This window comes from Myotis brandtii, unplaced genomic scaffold (genome assembly GCF_000412655.1).
Source record: "Myotis brandtii unplaced genomic scaffold, ASM41265v1 scaffold250, whole genome shotgun sequence".
NCBI lineage: Eukaryota > Metazoa > Chordata > Mammalia > Chiroptera > Vespertilionidae > Myotis > Myotis brandtii.
In genome coordinates this window covers 3893959-3908386 of record NW_005359478.1, presented here as the reverse complement: position 1 = coordinate 3908386, position 14428 = coordinate 3893959, and the positions used below count along the sequence as shown (strand labels likewise).

Genomic DNA, 14428 nt, shown 5'->3' with positions numbered 1-14428 from the left:
CTCTCTCTCTCTCTCTCTCTCTCACACACACACACACACACACACACACACACACACAAACTCTATTCAGTATGGATTATAAAAATACAACACAGTTTAACAAATAAAACATGGCTACAGTAGATATAATTGCTGTTTAAGGATAGAGCATTACCCCCTTTTTGGAACACACACAATAACTGTATTTCCTGTCTCGCAAGTCATATGACTTGCTTTTGCTAAATGAAATAGAAGTGACACATGTCATTTATTGGTGGAAGTATTTATTGCCAATGCTTACTTCTCAATCTTCTCTTGCCATGGTGAACTCCTATAGGACAGTACCAAGGCATTGTGTGGAGTGACTATATGGAGTAGAGTCACCTGCCAACCCATGTTAGACAGAAAGCTGGAATAAAAATTTTTTAAAACCTTTATTTTTTTTACACAATTGATATGTTAGGGCTATTACTGCCGCTTAAGTTGGTAATTAATTTCATAAGTACCACTACCTTTGAAGCTTCCTATGTTCCACTCCTTGCTTCCCCCAACCCTGAATTTTGTGTTTCATTCCCTTGACTTTCTTTATAGACCTCCTATATTCCTAAAATATACAGGCTTTATATGATTTTGACCTTCCATAAATGGTATCAGACTATATATTCTCCTGCAACTTGCTCTTTTCATACATTGTATTTATGAAAGTTATACGTGTTAATGCATGTGTTCATATATTCCTACTAGCTATATAGTAGTCCACTGGATGATTATACCACAATTTATTTATCCACTTCCTTGTTAATGAACACTTGGTTTAGTCCCAGATTTTCAATATTATAATGAAGAGTGTTGAGAACATTCTCAATCTCCACCATTGCACATATGGGTTTTGCTAGCGTTGTTATCCTTATTTTTGCTGGCAACCAACTTCATTTTCATAGGTTATTTAATTATAATTTTATGGCTGGAGAATAGTTGGAAGAAACCTCAAAAAGTAAAGATCCAGCTCTTCCAGCTTTACAAATGAGAAATCCAAGGCAAAAAGATTCAGATGCAGAGCTAGATTATCTGACAATCACTGTGTATGGTTATGAGTATACAAAGATGCTATATGTATGCAAAGACGCATCTTTTCTCTTCTTCAAGGATCACAGACCAGTCAGTTGGTGTCTATGTTCTAACATCTGGCTATGAAATGATACGCTTTGAAATTAAGGTCCTCCCACTCTATCCCAAATTGCAGAGCTATTTAAAAATGTTCTTCTACATAATCAATCTGTTATTTAATTTAGACTTCTACATGAAGTCTTCTTTCCCCCAGCAAAGTCACCTCTCCTAACACATAATCTCTGTGATATCTTCCCAAAGTGCACCCAACCCCCAGCAGTGTGAGGTTCCTGCTCAGAGGTAGCAAGCTCTTGAACAACATCTACTATCACATTTTTTATAGTTTGTCTCCTCAGTAGACTAGAAACTCTTTGGAGGCAGGGATGAGGCCATGTTCATCTTTGCATCCTAAATGCAGAAGCCCATGTCTTTAACTTCAGGTCAGACAAGAAGCAGACGTACTTCCACACTGTACATCTGAATAAGTGAATGGATGTTGAAAACACAGAGCAAGAGAATTTGATAACATCAAGCAAGATAGAGTCAGTTAATTAAACACTGTAGTATGACTTTCATGATATAGTTTTTAAAGCCCTTTGGACCAGTCAAATTTTCCTCAATCTATTAATCTTCACTGGCCCTATGTTACTAATTTACTTCCTTTTCTGATTGTCAATCCTAGAGTATCCTCACATCTATACTAAAAAATGCACCGGCCTATCTGAGCAACATGCAATTTTCTCAAAAAAAACTCTAATAAAAGGCATGACAGGGTTTTCATTTTCCCCCAAAGTACAGTAAGCTGTGTACCAAGAGTAGTAGAAACTCACAGAAGTTGTGTGCATTACCGGGATCACCAAACAGAATTTTATGAAACTTCAACCACCAACAAAGCCTCGTTTATCACCAAGAGTTCTCACCAAGTATCAACAAACTTAATTCCTTTACTAAAAGATAACAAAATAGTACAAGTCCATTCAGCGATTACTCTATAAAGCCAGAGAGGGAATGACAAAATTCTGGATATCATATACATATATGTGTATATATATAGACACACACACACACATAAATATATATACATATATATTTGTGTGTATATATGTGTGTCTATATATATATATGTCTATACACACACACACACATATATATACACACATATATATGTATATATACTTATTTATATCACATCTAACCTCTCAAAGACCCCTTTGGTTTGCTGACTCTCTGGGTTGGAAAGAACAGCAAAAATCATCTGGCAACCAGAAGTGAATGCAAGACTCCAGATGTATTATGAAAAGCACCGACGTTTTGCATTAAGACCCCCGTGTTCCCCTTTGCTCATAAATTCATCACAATTCTAATAGGGTGAGTGACCCTCCTCCTTCCTTTACTCTCCACCCATGGATCTACACCGCAATCTTCCTATATGAGCCCGCCAGGCTATAGGCCCAGCCCCCTCTCCCAGGTCCCACTCCTTTCCCAGGAAAAAACAAACAAACCCTGCAATGGATCCCTGACCTCTCTTTTCTAAAAGTAGATCCCAGGCCCCTGAGCCCGCCGCCCCCACCCCCCCACGGCTCCCAGTTCGTCGACTTCCGGAGCCCCTCAATTCTGTCTTCCCATTTACAGATCCATCCCCCAACACAAACACCTTATCCCCTTCCCCGCCCCCTTCCCCTCAAAAGCAGCAGCCCCGCCCCTTCTCCTAACAGACCCAAGATTTCAATCTCCGCCGGCACGTCCTGTTACCTTTACTCTGCTTTAGTCGCCTCAGTTCCTCCTCAGAGAAGCCAGCCCAGCCCTGCGCCATCCGTCCGGGCTGCCAGCACCCCTAGAATGCCCAAACTTGAGAGTCCCGAGTGCCAACACGGACTACTCAGGCACATCCGGGTTCTTCCCGGCAGCGGCCGATCAACCAATCGGTGCGTCGAGCTTTGGACCCAAGGCCCCCTCTTCCGTCTAAGGCTGCCCACGGCAGTGCCGGACAAACTGCCTAAGGAAATCTTGGCTACGCAGACATTCCTTTTCCCTGAGCTGACTCTCCTCTCTCTCCCGTATCTTATCATCGTTTGGTTAATAACTTCAACAGATAAGGGGACAAATATCAAGGGGGGTCAGGGTGTAGATAAACAGGCAGTTAGGAAGTGGCTACGAGTCGGTGGCGCGAAAGGGCGGACAAAACTACCTGGGGGTGGGGGTCGGGGGTCCTCGTTCAGTTCCCTGGGGCGGAGCCCTCTACCTAGTGGTCTCGAGGTGTGTGCTCTGTGGCTTGTAGCGGTTCCTTTCCAAACTTCGCTGAAATTGCCCTGCAGGTTGACTCGAGAGAATGTTCAGGTTTAGGTGTTTAATTATGAAGGTACATTTCGGAGAACTGGGGTTTAATTAGTGGAAAGGGAGCAGAGACATTTAACAAGGTCTCTGTAGCGTCTCCGAGGTCTGTGACTGGGTTGTGTCCTTGATATTTTATGAATTATTCTTGCTATTCTGCAACCTTTCTCCTAAGAGATGTCCACATCTCCCCCGTTAGAAATGGCCTCTTCTGTTTTTATGGTTCGAGAAGGCAATGGGAAACAGCCCCGGAGGGTGGGCAAACATTCCTGAGGCTCCCCCAGCCTGAAGTCCTGCTTTCATGGTTCTGGTTCTACCTCGGACACTTGACCTCTCCGGGTTCCCGTATTCTCATGTTTAGTAACATTTCGAAGATTAAAAGATGCAAGCGTTGAAAAAAAAAAAAAACAAAACACATAGGGTGATTAAAAGACCAGTTATTACATTTTCCATATTTCTCATATTTAGCATTTAAAAAATATGTTTATTTTGGCAAACATTTTAAGATGTTAAATGTAAGCCAAAGAGACTTTCGACACTAATGTGTCAATATTTTTAGACAAATAGAAATGAAGGAGTAGATTGAAACTACCACACAAAGAAATGGGTTGAAATAAGTATTTCAGATTTAGATAAGTGGTCAGAAGGGAAAGGAATTTCCCTTATAAACTTGGAGCTTTTAAATTTAAAAGTGGTTTCTGAGCTCTAGGTGCACAAGCGCTTCTTTTTAAATGTGGACTCATTTCCCCCAAATTTAAGATTTTTAATGCCACCCAAAAGGATTGGAGGAGACATTAATCCAGTTTTTTAAATGTAAACTATTAATGTAAGATATAGATTAGCTTCAAAGTAATAGATGGGGATGGGTAGCAGTCTGGTAGTTAATTCATTTTCCCATTTATAGATTCCGACCATCTAATTCATCTAATAAAAATGAACCAAGTTGTATGCCCCATGTTACATTTTATACATGGATTTTCTTTAGCTCAAGGGGTGAATTTCCAGAATTACCAATACTCTTAATAGACATGGATGCAGTATTATGGTATTTTTAAAGGTTTTTGTTAGCCCTGAATGAGAACAAAAGCATGAGCAAGATTATAGTAAAAGATAACATCATTTGTGTAAAATTGTAATTTGTAGTTTGCAAGGTTCTAAGTCTGTTGGCTCTCAGGGGGAATGGGTTTCTCCAAATGGTGTATAATATTTTGTTGGGAGATTAAATTCAAAAAAGTTCTTTGTTCTATGAGAGTTCTCTGTACCTTGGGTTGAGAGATTGTCTCTACAGGTTGGTTTTCCTGGGCTCTGGAAATTTCAGTTGCTTTAAACCAGATTTAGGTCATTTTTTTTTCAATTTGTGATATAAATTTGGATCTTGCCCCCTTGTATGACACAGGCCTCAGGTGTTAGTTTTTTAGTTGTGCAAACTTGCCTAGCTTGCGAGTGATGCAGCTAGGACTCAGACTCAGGCAGTACATCTCTAGAATCTGAGATCTTAACTGCCCTGCCATTCTGATTTCATAGTATTCCCCTGGAAAACATTCCTTGAAGTTCTTGTGTAGCTCATACGAGCAGAGTGTGAATGACTGACAGTTCTTAACTTTACACCCTGTGTTATTTGCATTTTTAAAAGATTGTGCTTTCTCATCCAGTGGAATCTTTCATAAGTGAAATATCGTGTATTCTGACAAAGAGAAATGAGAAGTATTTGTGAAGTGTTACAGAAGCTGTTTTTAGTTATTAACTCACCCAATTTTACTCCACCTTGGAACTTTCCAGCAACTTCTCTTATTCCATTAACAGCCTGAAAGTTTCCCCCTTTTTCTGTAACCTTTGTATCCACTAGGAAAGATGGTGTTTATTTGTATGCAGGAGTCTTTGAAAAAGGAAGTGATACAAGCAACAGCTTGTATTTTACTTTGGGAAGCCTTCAGAGATTTTCCTATCAGCTTTTGGATTCCAGTTTGTTACTTTGTCTGAGAACTTTGCTCTGTCTCCTAGTGCATAACCATTAGGCACCTGGGAGAAGTATGTGGTAAAGTATTTTTGTTTATGGCTACAGCAGACATAACTAGACCAATGCCTGAGGGGTTCAGTTTTTTGAATGAAGGAAGGAAAGGGTTGCCCATTGGAGGAGCCAATGGAAAGTTGGATAGGGCAAAAATATGCTACAGACAGTGAATACCTAGCACACAGGCACTTGAGTCTTCACTGCATGATGTTCTGGCTTTAGGATGTCTTTTCTACTTACATTTGGATACAGTTGTGTTTTGATTTCAGAATTCATCATACTTAAAATAAATTCTGACTCTAAGAAGATACTGAAAAACTGAGTTTCTCCTTCCTTTTCCATGCACAATCTTCACTGGAGTTTTAAAAATATATTTTCCAGTGAAGAGGCAATTCCTTTTTAAAAAAAAATCTTTATTGTTGAAAGTATTAAATAGGTCCCCCTTTTTCTCCCATTAACCTCTTCCAGCCCACTCCCGTATTCCTCCCCCAACCCCTTTCTCACCACCCCATTCATTTTTCTCTGTCCATGGGTTATGCATATATGCGTACAAGTTCGTTGGTTGATCTCTTCCCACCCACCCTCCCCTGCCTTCCCTTTGAGGTTCAACAGTCTGTTCATGCTTCTGGGTCTAATTTTGTACATCCATTTATTTGGTTAATTAGATTCCACATATGAGTGAAATCATGTGATACTTATCTTTCTCTGACTGGCTTATTTCACTTAGCATAATACTCTCCAGGTCCATCCATGCTGTTGCAAATGGTAAGAGTTCTTTTTTATTGGCACATAGTATTCCATTGTGTACATGTACCTCAGCCTAAGTGCTGTATCCAAATCTTAGTTATTGTAAATTGTGCTGCTATGAACATAAGGGGTGCATATATTCTTTCTGATGTTTCAGGTTTCTTAGGATATATTCCTAGAATTGGGATCATTGGGTCAAATGGGAGCTCCATTTTTAATTTTTTTGAGGAAACTCCATACTGTTTTCCATAATGGCTGCACCAGTCTGCATTCCCACCAGCAGTGTAGTAGGGTTCCCTTTTCTCTACAACCTTGCCAACACTTGTCGTTTGTTGATTTGTTGATAGCCATTCTGACAGATGTGAGGTGATATCTCATTGTCATTTTGACCTCCATCTCTCAGATAATTAGTGACTTTGAGCATTTTTTTCATATGTCTCTTGGCTTTCTGTATGTCCACTTTGGAGGTCCTTTGCCCATTTTTTAATTGAATTGTTTGTCTTCCTTTTGTTAAGCTGTATGAGTTCCCTATATATTTTCGAGATTAACCCCTTATCAGATGTATCATTGGCAAATATGTTCTCCCATGTAATGGCCCCTCTTGTTATTTTGTTGATGATTTCTTTGGAGTGCAGAAGCTTTTTATTTTCATGAAGTTTCATTTGTTTATTTTCTCCTTAGTTTCCGTCGTCCTAAGAGATGTATCGGTAAACATATTGTTGTGAGAGATGTCTGAGATTATGGTGCCTATGGTTTCTTCTAGGACTTTTATGGTTTCATATCTTACATTTAAGTCTTTTATCCATTTTGAGTTTATTCTTGTGTATGGTGTAAGGTGGGGGTCTAGGTTTTTTTGTGGTTTTTTTTTTTTTTTTTTTGCCTGTATCTAATTTTCTCAACAACATCTATTGAAGAGACTATCTCTGCTCCATTGTATGCTCTTGCTTCCTTTGTCAAATATTAATTGAGCATAGTGGCTTGAGTCGATTTCTTGGTTCTCTCTTCTGTTCCATTGATCTATATGAAGAGGCAATTCCTTTTTAATTGTACTAGTATCTCAAGCATTTTTTTAAAAGTGAAAATGCATTAAAAGCATTAACTAGAACTGCTCAGCAAAATACCTCTCCTGTTTAACAGTTTCCACCAGTCCTCAGTTTAATTACCATGTTATTCTGCCAGCTTTCTCCAGAAATAATTGACTGGATGAAGTAATTTCATTGGATATTTACAAACACTAGACTTGTAAAGGGGGTTTCTGTCAATTCCCCTTTGGCTTGGAAATGACTGAGGCTGAATTGGCAGTGCACAACTGCTATTTTGGGCTTAGCATATTTTCACAGGCACCAGCTCAGGAAGATGATGGGAATGAAACAGAGGGAAGGTAAAATGTTTGGCCTTTACAATCAGTCGTATTGTAATTTTGGCTGTAAGTTTATTTGAAAAATGAGAAAGTAAAGTATTGACTTGGTCTAAGACACAAAGTAATTGGATAGTGATTTCTCTGTGAGGCGGTTAGGATATCTTGTTCAATTATGAATAGTCTGGAATAAATTTGCAAAGCTTTGAGTATCAGTAGTCAAAGTTTAAACATTGGCTTATCAATCATGGTAAAATGAATTACCAAGGTCAGTCTGTTAATGTTATTGATTTAATATTCTGTAATAAAGTGTTTTTGTTTTGGATTAAATAATAAGATTTGATTTTGAAGGCATAATGTCAAAGTAGAGAGCAGACAAGATGAAGATTCGGCTGGGAATTATTTTATCTGAGGCAGCCTACAGGAAATTCCAAGACAATATCAATATAAATGAAGCTTTTAAAGAATTGAAGTGGAATGCCAAATTGCAGTACTGTAGATTCAAGTTTAAAGATGTCAGTCCCTACTTGTGGAAAAAAATTGATGCAGCAACTTCAGGTGGTCTTCAGAAGAAATTCCAACTGTGCTAATACTTATTACAATGTGATGATTTCCGTGTGACTATTCATATACTTCAAATATTGAGAGGGGGGAAAGTGGAAGTAAGACTATTGGGCAAGGTGCTTGGTTGTTTTTTCTTTTTAGAAAACAGAATTGTAGAGGTAATACGTGTTTTAAGAGGAATAGAGGAATTCTACCAGTGAGATTGTAGAAAGTAATATAATTATGAAGAGTATACAAAGAGTCAATGTAGATTTAGTTCTTATTTAGATCTACAATTTAGCAACCCAGGAGGATGAATACCTATTTCTCAAAGGTGACCCCAGAGTAATCCAAAGTGAATTTTAATGTCATAACGTCAATAATTTAAGTTCAGCTTTCTCAATCACAGCTTATAAATTTGGTGAAAACCCATTGAGTCATTTTTAATTTATATGGTAGCAGTAGGTTTTGCATGACATGAAAAATGGCGACACCATTTTGTGGGGACTCCTTAAGAAGAAAGAATTCAACACTGTAAATACACACTTGCAGGGAAGCCTCAAGCAAGTGGAAAGCCCTCAAACTTGAGCTTTAGTAGCTTCTAATTAACAAATTTTGTTTCATTTATATAGGACAAAAAGGTTCATGTAAGTGAAGAGTGGCTAGAATGTCAATGTGGTGGTAAGAGGAGTGAATTGGGACTTAAGACCTGCATTCTAGCCTAGGCTGATTCATACATTTCTTTGTCATTTACTGAGAGCAGCATTATAAAGGGCATTATGAAAGTGGCTATGGCTACAAAGACCCTGTGCTTAAGGAATAAAACATTCCGTGCTCAATCTGAATTTGGGAAATAGTGTGCACACTGTAATGAGGCACATGAGACTTGGGCATATTAATAGTTCTGAGAGATGTTATTATTGAAACACACACACACACACAACACACACAAGTGTTAACTTCATTTATTCCAGTTTTTAGCTCTTTTCCTTTTTAATTGTGTAACCCATAGTAACATCACCTGGAAGACATTTTGGGGAATGCTGGGCTATGAGGAATGATCTCTTTTGGCCTCCTTAACTGTTACAGGTCTTCTTAGGTTTTCCTCTTTGGCTAAGTGGGAACTGTCATTCTAAAGTAACCAACGTATTCTCAATAGTGTAGTTTTGACAGACTTGCACACTTGTGTTCAGCCGGCAGCTCTAATGAAATGGTGCCAACCATCAAGCAGAGAGGAGTGATGGGGTGTGGACAGTGCTTGACTGGGATGGAGGGACTGGCCTTTCACAGCTCAGGCTTCTCATGATTCCAGAGAAGATTTTTCCTTTATGCATCCTTCAGCCTTCTTAGATGAGCTCCCTGTTTTAGTAGTGCTGCCTTCTGTGTTTGTAGAGGTCATCACACTGGATTGTGAATACCACCCAAGCAGCCTGTGCACTGGTTGAGAGTCAAGTAAGAGTGAGATACTGCTCCCTCTTCAGAGTATTTCTGAATATAAAGGCCTGAAAGGAGGCCTTTTTGCCAATTATAGCTTTGAATGCAAACGTAATGCCAGAGCCACCACACCTTTTTTAGGGTAATTACCACTTAACTAAACATTTCTGAGTTCCTTATAAATTGGTCCCCTCAGTCTTTTAATCATTTTAGTAGCTCTTCTCTGAACTTGGTCCAAGTTTTCCACAATTTTGGTAACAAGGTGCTCTATAGGGAATGCATTGTCCAGGTGTAGCAACCTGGCCAGGGTATTTGGTGCGGTGGGAGGGAGCAAGAGAAAGATGACAACTATCCAGTATCCCTTTGGCTCTCATAAATGTATGGCAGCTTTCCAGCAAATGGAGTTGAGCTCACAGTAAATGTGTAGGCAAGTACACTGGAAATTGCCCCTTCCTTGAGTCAAGTGGAAGAAAAGCCAGAGGCCTACATGCAAGTCGTGGGTGTGTGAAGTTGATGAAATCCTTCACTTGAAATAACATTACAACCATACTTTACAATAAGAAATCTTAACAGGGATATTTCAAGGGAAGGCAGTGACCTAACCTGAAAGTTACCAATATTTATACCATATTTGTATAAGTAAGATCATAAAAATACTGTTTATTATTTTTTTCTCATTTTTTGATGGACCTAAAAAGAGATTGGATGAAATCTAGAAGTCACTTGTAGTTGAGTGACTCAGTCTGGGTCAAGCAAATGAATAAATGGGAGAGTCAGAATTATACCCCAAATATGGCTTTAAGTCCTGTACTTGTCACTTTAAACAAAAAAAGGAAAACAAGCAAAATACTTCCACATCCATATCCTATTTCTAACACTGGTTCAGGAAGTAAGATGTTAATACTCCTTGACAAGTCTTTTGGCCTCTTAATTTAGTTAGTGTATCATTTGTGTCTGTGGTTTTTTTTTATCTTGTAATCTTTAGTTTACTTTTTTTTGACAGTTCTCTTATGCCAAAAGAAATTCCAAAGATATTAGCAGGGGTCCTCAAACTACAGCCCGCGGGCCACATGCAAATACAAATATTGTATTTGTTCCTGTTTTGTTTTTTTACTTCAAAATAAGATATGTGCAGTGTGCATAGGAATTTGTTCATAGTTTTTTTTAATCTATAGTCCAGCCCTCCAACGGTCTGAGGGACAGTGAACTGGCCCCCTGTTTAAAAAGTTTGAGGACCCCTGAAATTAGCATCTGTTATTAAGGTAAAAATAAGTATGTCACAGTTTGTTGGGGTTCTAGGACACCCTAACAAAGATACTAGCAAAAGATTGTTAAGGTTTAAGTACAAAAGTCAATAGTAAATTCCTGAAAAATATAGAGTACTCATATTTCTTGATATTTGGGACATTTAAACAAGTGTTTAACAATCTGATTCTAGGGCTAAACATAAATATAATGGACCACCCTAAGAAGTGAAACTACGTATCTCTTTGGCAACATGTTTGAGCCTTTTTAAAAAACAGAAATATTGCTATAAAACAAAACTAGGCAAGGAGAGCCATACCAGAAGGAGTATAATATTTAATGATTAATATGCATATTATTGTAGTATTTTAAAGATACAATCATGAGAGCATAAGATTTTAACTGAAATGCAATTACTGTTTCTCACAACCTTGGAAGATTGTCTACTATTAAGATTCTCAGTTCACCAATGCTGACCTGGGGTCATGTGCTATCAAACTTGGAATTGGGCTTTTGTTTCAAGCTCTTGGCTCTAGTGTGGATTTCTCCCTGACCATTGAAGAATGATTTTCTCATGAAGAAACCTATAATCAAGTGAGGATTTGGGGAAGCAGGATGCTAATATTGAATTCAGAATTATTCTTCCTAGCTCTGGTCTAACAGTCCTTTGTGTCAGCCCATCCAACTCTGGAGGCTGGGTTCTATAGATCTTTGAACACAGCTGGACTCTCAGGTAGTTTGGTCTTTGGGGAGTGATAGACCTAAAATAACTTTGAATAGTTAAATCTGACCACGTGTGAAATGGCAGTTGCCTTTTAATTTTAATGGAATATTTCAGAGTATTTTTATGGAAAAGCTCTTAAAGTTCTTTTTTTTTTAACCACCTTAATGAAAGGGGAAAATGTGTTGCTGTTGCTGTTATTTTTTATAATAAATTTAAAGCAGTTCCTACAAACCTTAACAAGTAGAATCAAATATTTAATGCTTTTGGCAAAACACCTTTATAAAATTTCCAGAACAGAATAAAATATTCTGTATTTAAACAGTTTTGAATCAGACTGAATTTCTAAGAGTACATACATCATGTATAACTGTTTCCAAATTAATTTAGTATATGGACTCATCAAGCCATTTCATTACTGCACTAGTTACTATTGCATCTGAAAAGATTTATGCTCAAATTTTTAAACCAGAATACTAGTAGACAGCTAGATCCACAAATACGAATATTACAGATAGAAACTCACTTGTTTTGGATTTTATTTTTTTACACCATATTCCTTTTGTATAATGTAGGCACTCTATCTCTGGGACTTCATACGAGATGTGTGCAGACACCTCTTACCAGCTGATGCCAGCCTGCTACAGCAGACCACCACAGTGGGATTCCTTTATATTTGCTAAATGTGCAACTTGGAAGCCATTCATTATAAAGGTCTAAGTTAAACGGGAAAAATTGGTTTAACTGAGTTAGATGGACTAGTACTGTTACTTTGGGCATAGACCACCAGGGAAAGTTTTGACAGGATTTCAGTTACCTTTTCAGAGGGAGCATTTTGAACAAATGACAAGGTAGAAACTTTAGTAGCTACTGGGAAAGTGGCTTGATAAAATGAATGGAAATGGAAAAAGTTGAAGTGGTCACTTTTTATGCGTTACTTGTTATTCATAAAGAATCTTTGTCCTGCCCTGAATGAACCTTGAGCTGGATTCTTTCAAACAATCATTTGTATGATAGAATGCTAATATGTTTCTGGGAAAGATGTCTTCCAGGGAAAAAGTTGTAGCTAACATTTATTGCCAGTCTCTCTTCTAAGAATTTTTCATGTATTTTATTGAACCCATAAAACCACCTTATTATCCCTCCCATTTTGCTCATGAGGAAACTGAAGAACAAAGAGTATAAGTAACTTCTCTAACTTGACACACTTAGTGATTGGGATTAACCCAGGCAGTCTGACTCAAGAGTTTGTGCTCTTAATCTGTGCACACTTTTGACTCAAGTGTTTTTTTTTTTTAAATATATTTTATTGATTTTTTACAGAGAGGAAGGGAGAGAGATAGAGAGTTAGAAACATCGATGAGAGAGAAACATCGATCAGCTGCCTCCTGCACATCTCCTACTGGGGATGTGCCCGCAACCCAGGTACATGCCCTTGACCGGAATCGAACCTGGGACCTTTCAGTCCACAGGCTGACGCTCTATCCACTGAGCCAAACCGGTTTCGGCAACTCAAGTGTTTTTTAAGAAGCCTACTCATTGAATATTTTAAAGGTTTTCTTTTAGGTAATTGAATTTATATAAGATTCAACATATGTAAATAAGAGATATGGTAAAGCTATTATTGATATTCAAACATGGACAACAGTGTGGTGATTGTGAGGGGGAGTGGAGGTGGAAGAGGACATAGAGGGGATAAATGGTGCTGGAAAAAATAAAAAATTTAATTAAAATTTTAAAAATCCAGGAGGAAGAAGTAAGATTAAAAGATGTATGGTGTCTATTGTCATATATATATATATACACATACATATATACATATATATACACACATACATATATACATATATATACATACATTTATATGTACATATATCATACCTATACTAATAAAAGGGTAATATACTAATTAGAGCGGACATCTTCTGGATGTCCATCTGGACAAAGCCACAGCGGCTGCAAGGGCCTAGGGCCAGTGGCAGCGCGGGAGAGGAGACCATGCCAATGCGGGAGTGGGAGCAGAGGTGGGGCCGCTGCCACGGGAGTGGGAGCGGAGGCATGCCTCCACAGAGGTTGGACAGGGTGCGACCTGCTGTGCCTCAACCTCCCACAGCCCCTGCCCCAGCCGGCCTGGCCCCAGGGTGGGGGGGCGGGGCCAGCACTAAGAAGCGAGGGCCTGCTGGCCAGCAGTGGCAACAACAGGGTGATGGGGGCAGCGACTTCCCATTATCGGCCCAGTTGCTTCCGCACAGGGAGATTGGGGAGTGAGCCTAAGCCGTCAGTAGGACATCCCCTGAGGGCTCCCGGACTGTGAGAGGGGGCAGGCCCGGCTGAGGGACCCCCCCAGCAGTGCACAAATTTTCGTGCACCGGGCCTCTAGTATATATATAAAAGGCTAATATGCTAAGTGTCCAACAGGCCGACTGGCCGCTTTGATGCACACTGACCACCAGGGAGCAGATGCTTAACGCAGGAGCTGCTGAGCTGTAGTGACTTGGCAGTGGTGGTACTCCAGTGACACACCTCGAAACCAGAGAGGAGGGAACCCCGATTCCTCACGGGGCTGTGTGATTCCACCTTCGGCCATGGGGTTATGTTGTTGCTGGGGCACTGTTGGCCCGAATCTGGTTTACTGCACATTTGCGTTTGTGTTCCACACCCTGTATGACAGCAACTTTGCAGAGTGCCCTCTCGCACTCCGGGACCCCTCGGGGGATGTCAGAGAGCCGTTTTGAATCCAATCCCCGCAGGCCAGGCCGAGGGACCCCACCTGACGGGGGGACCCTGCTACACAGACACCGGGGAGGTTGGCTCCAGGGCATGTCTGGCCCATCTCAACCAGTCCCACCCCACTGGCCACCTTCTAATTAATTTCCTTTCAATGTGCACGAATTCATGCACCGGGTCACGTGTGTGTGTGTGTGTGTGTGTGTGTGTGTGTGTGTGTGTGTGT

The 14428-nt window shown here is 39.5% G+C and overlaps 1 protein-coding gene across 2 annotated transcripts in view; it reads right to left on the bottom strand.

Moving 5' to 3' along the window:
• Window positions 1–2987, bottom strand: part of GORAB (golgin, RAB6-interacting) — a 30295-nt gene extending 27308 nt beyond the window's left edge. For both annotated transcript variants that reach the window (XM_014540878.1, XM_005867639.2), the window contains exon 1: window positions 2839–2987. In XM_014540878.1, coding sequence (XP_014396364.1) covers window positions 2839–2899 — 61 coding nt within the window. In that variant the 5' untranslated portion in view covers window positions 2900–2987. The remainder of the gene's footprint in view (window positions 1–2838) is intronic.
• Between the last annotated feature and the right edge of the window lie 11441 nt (window positions 2988–14428).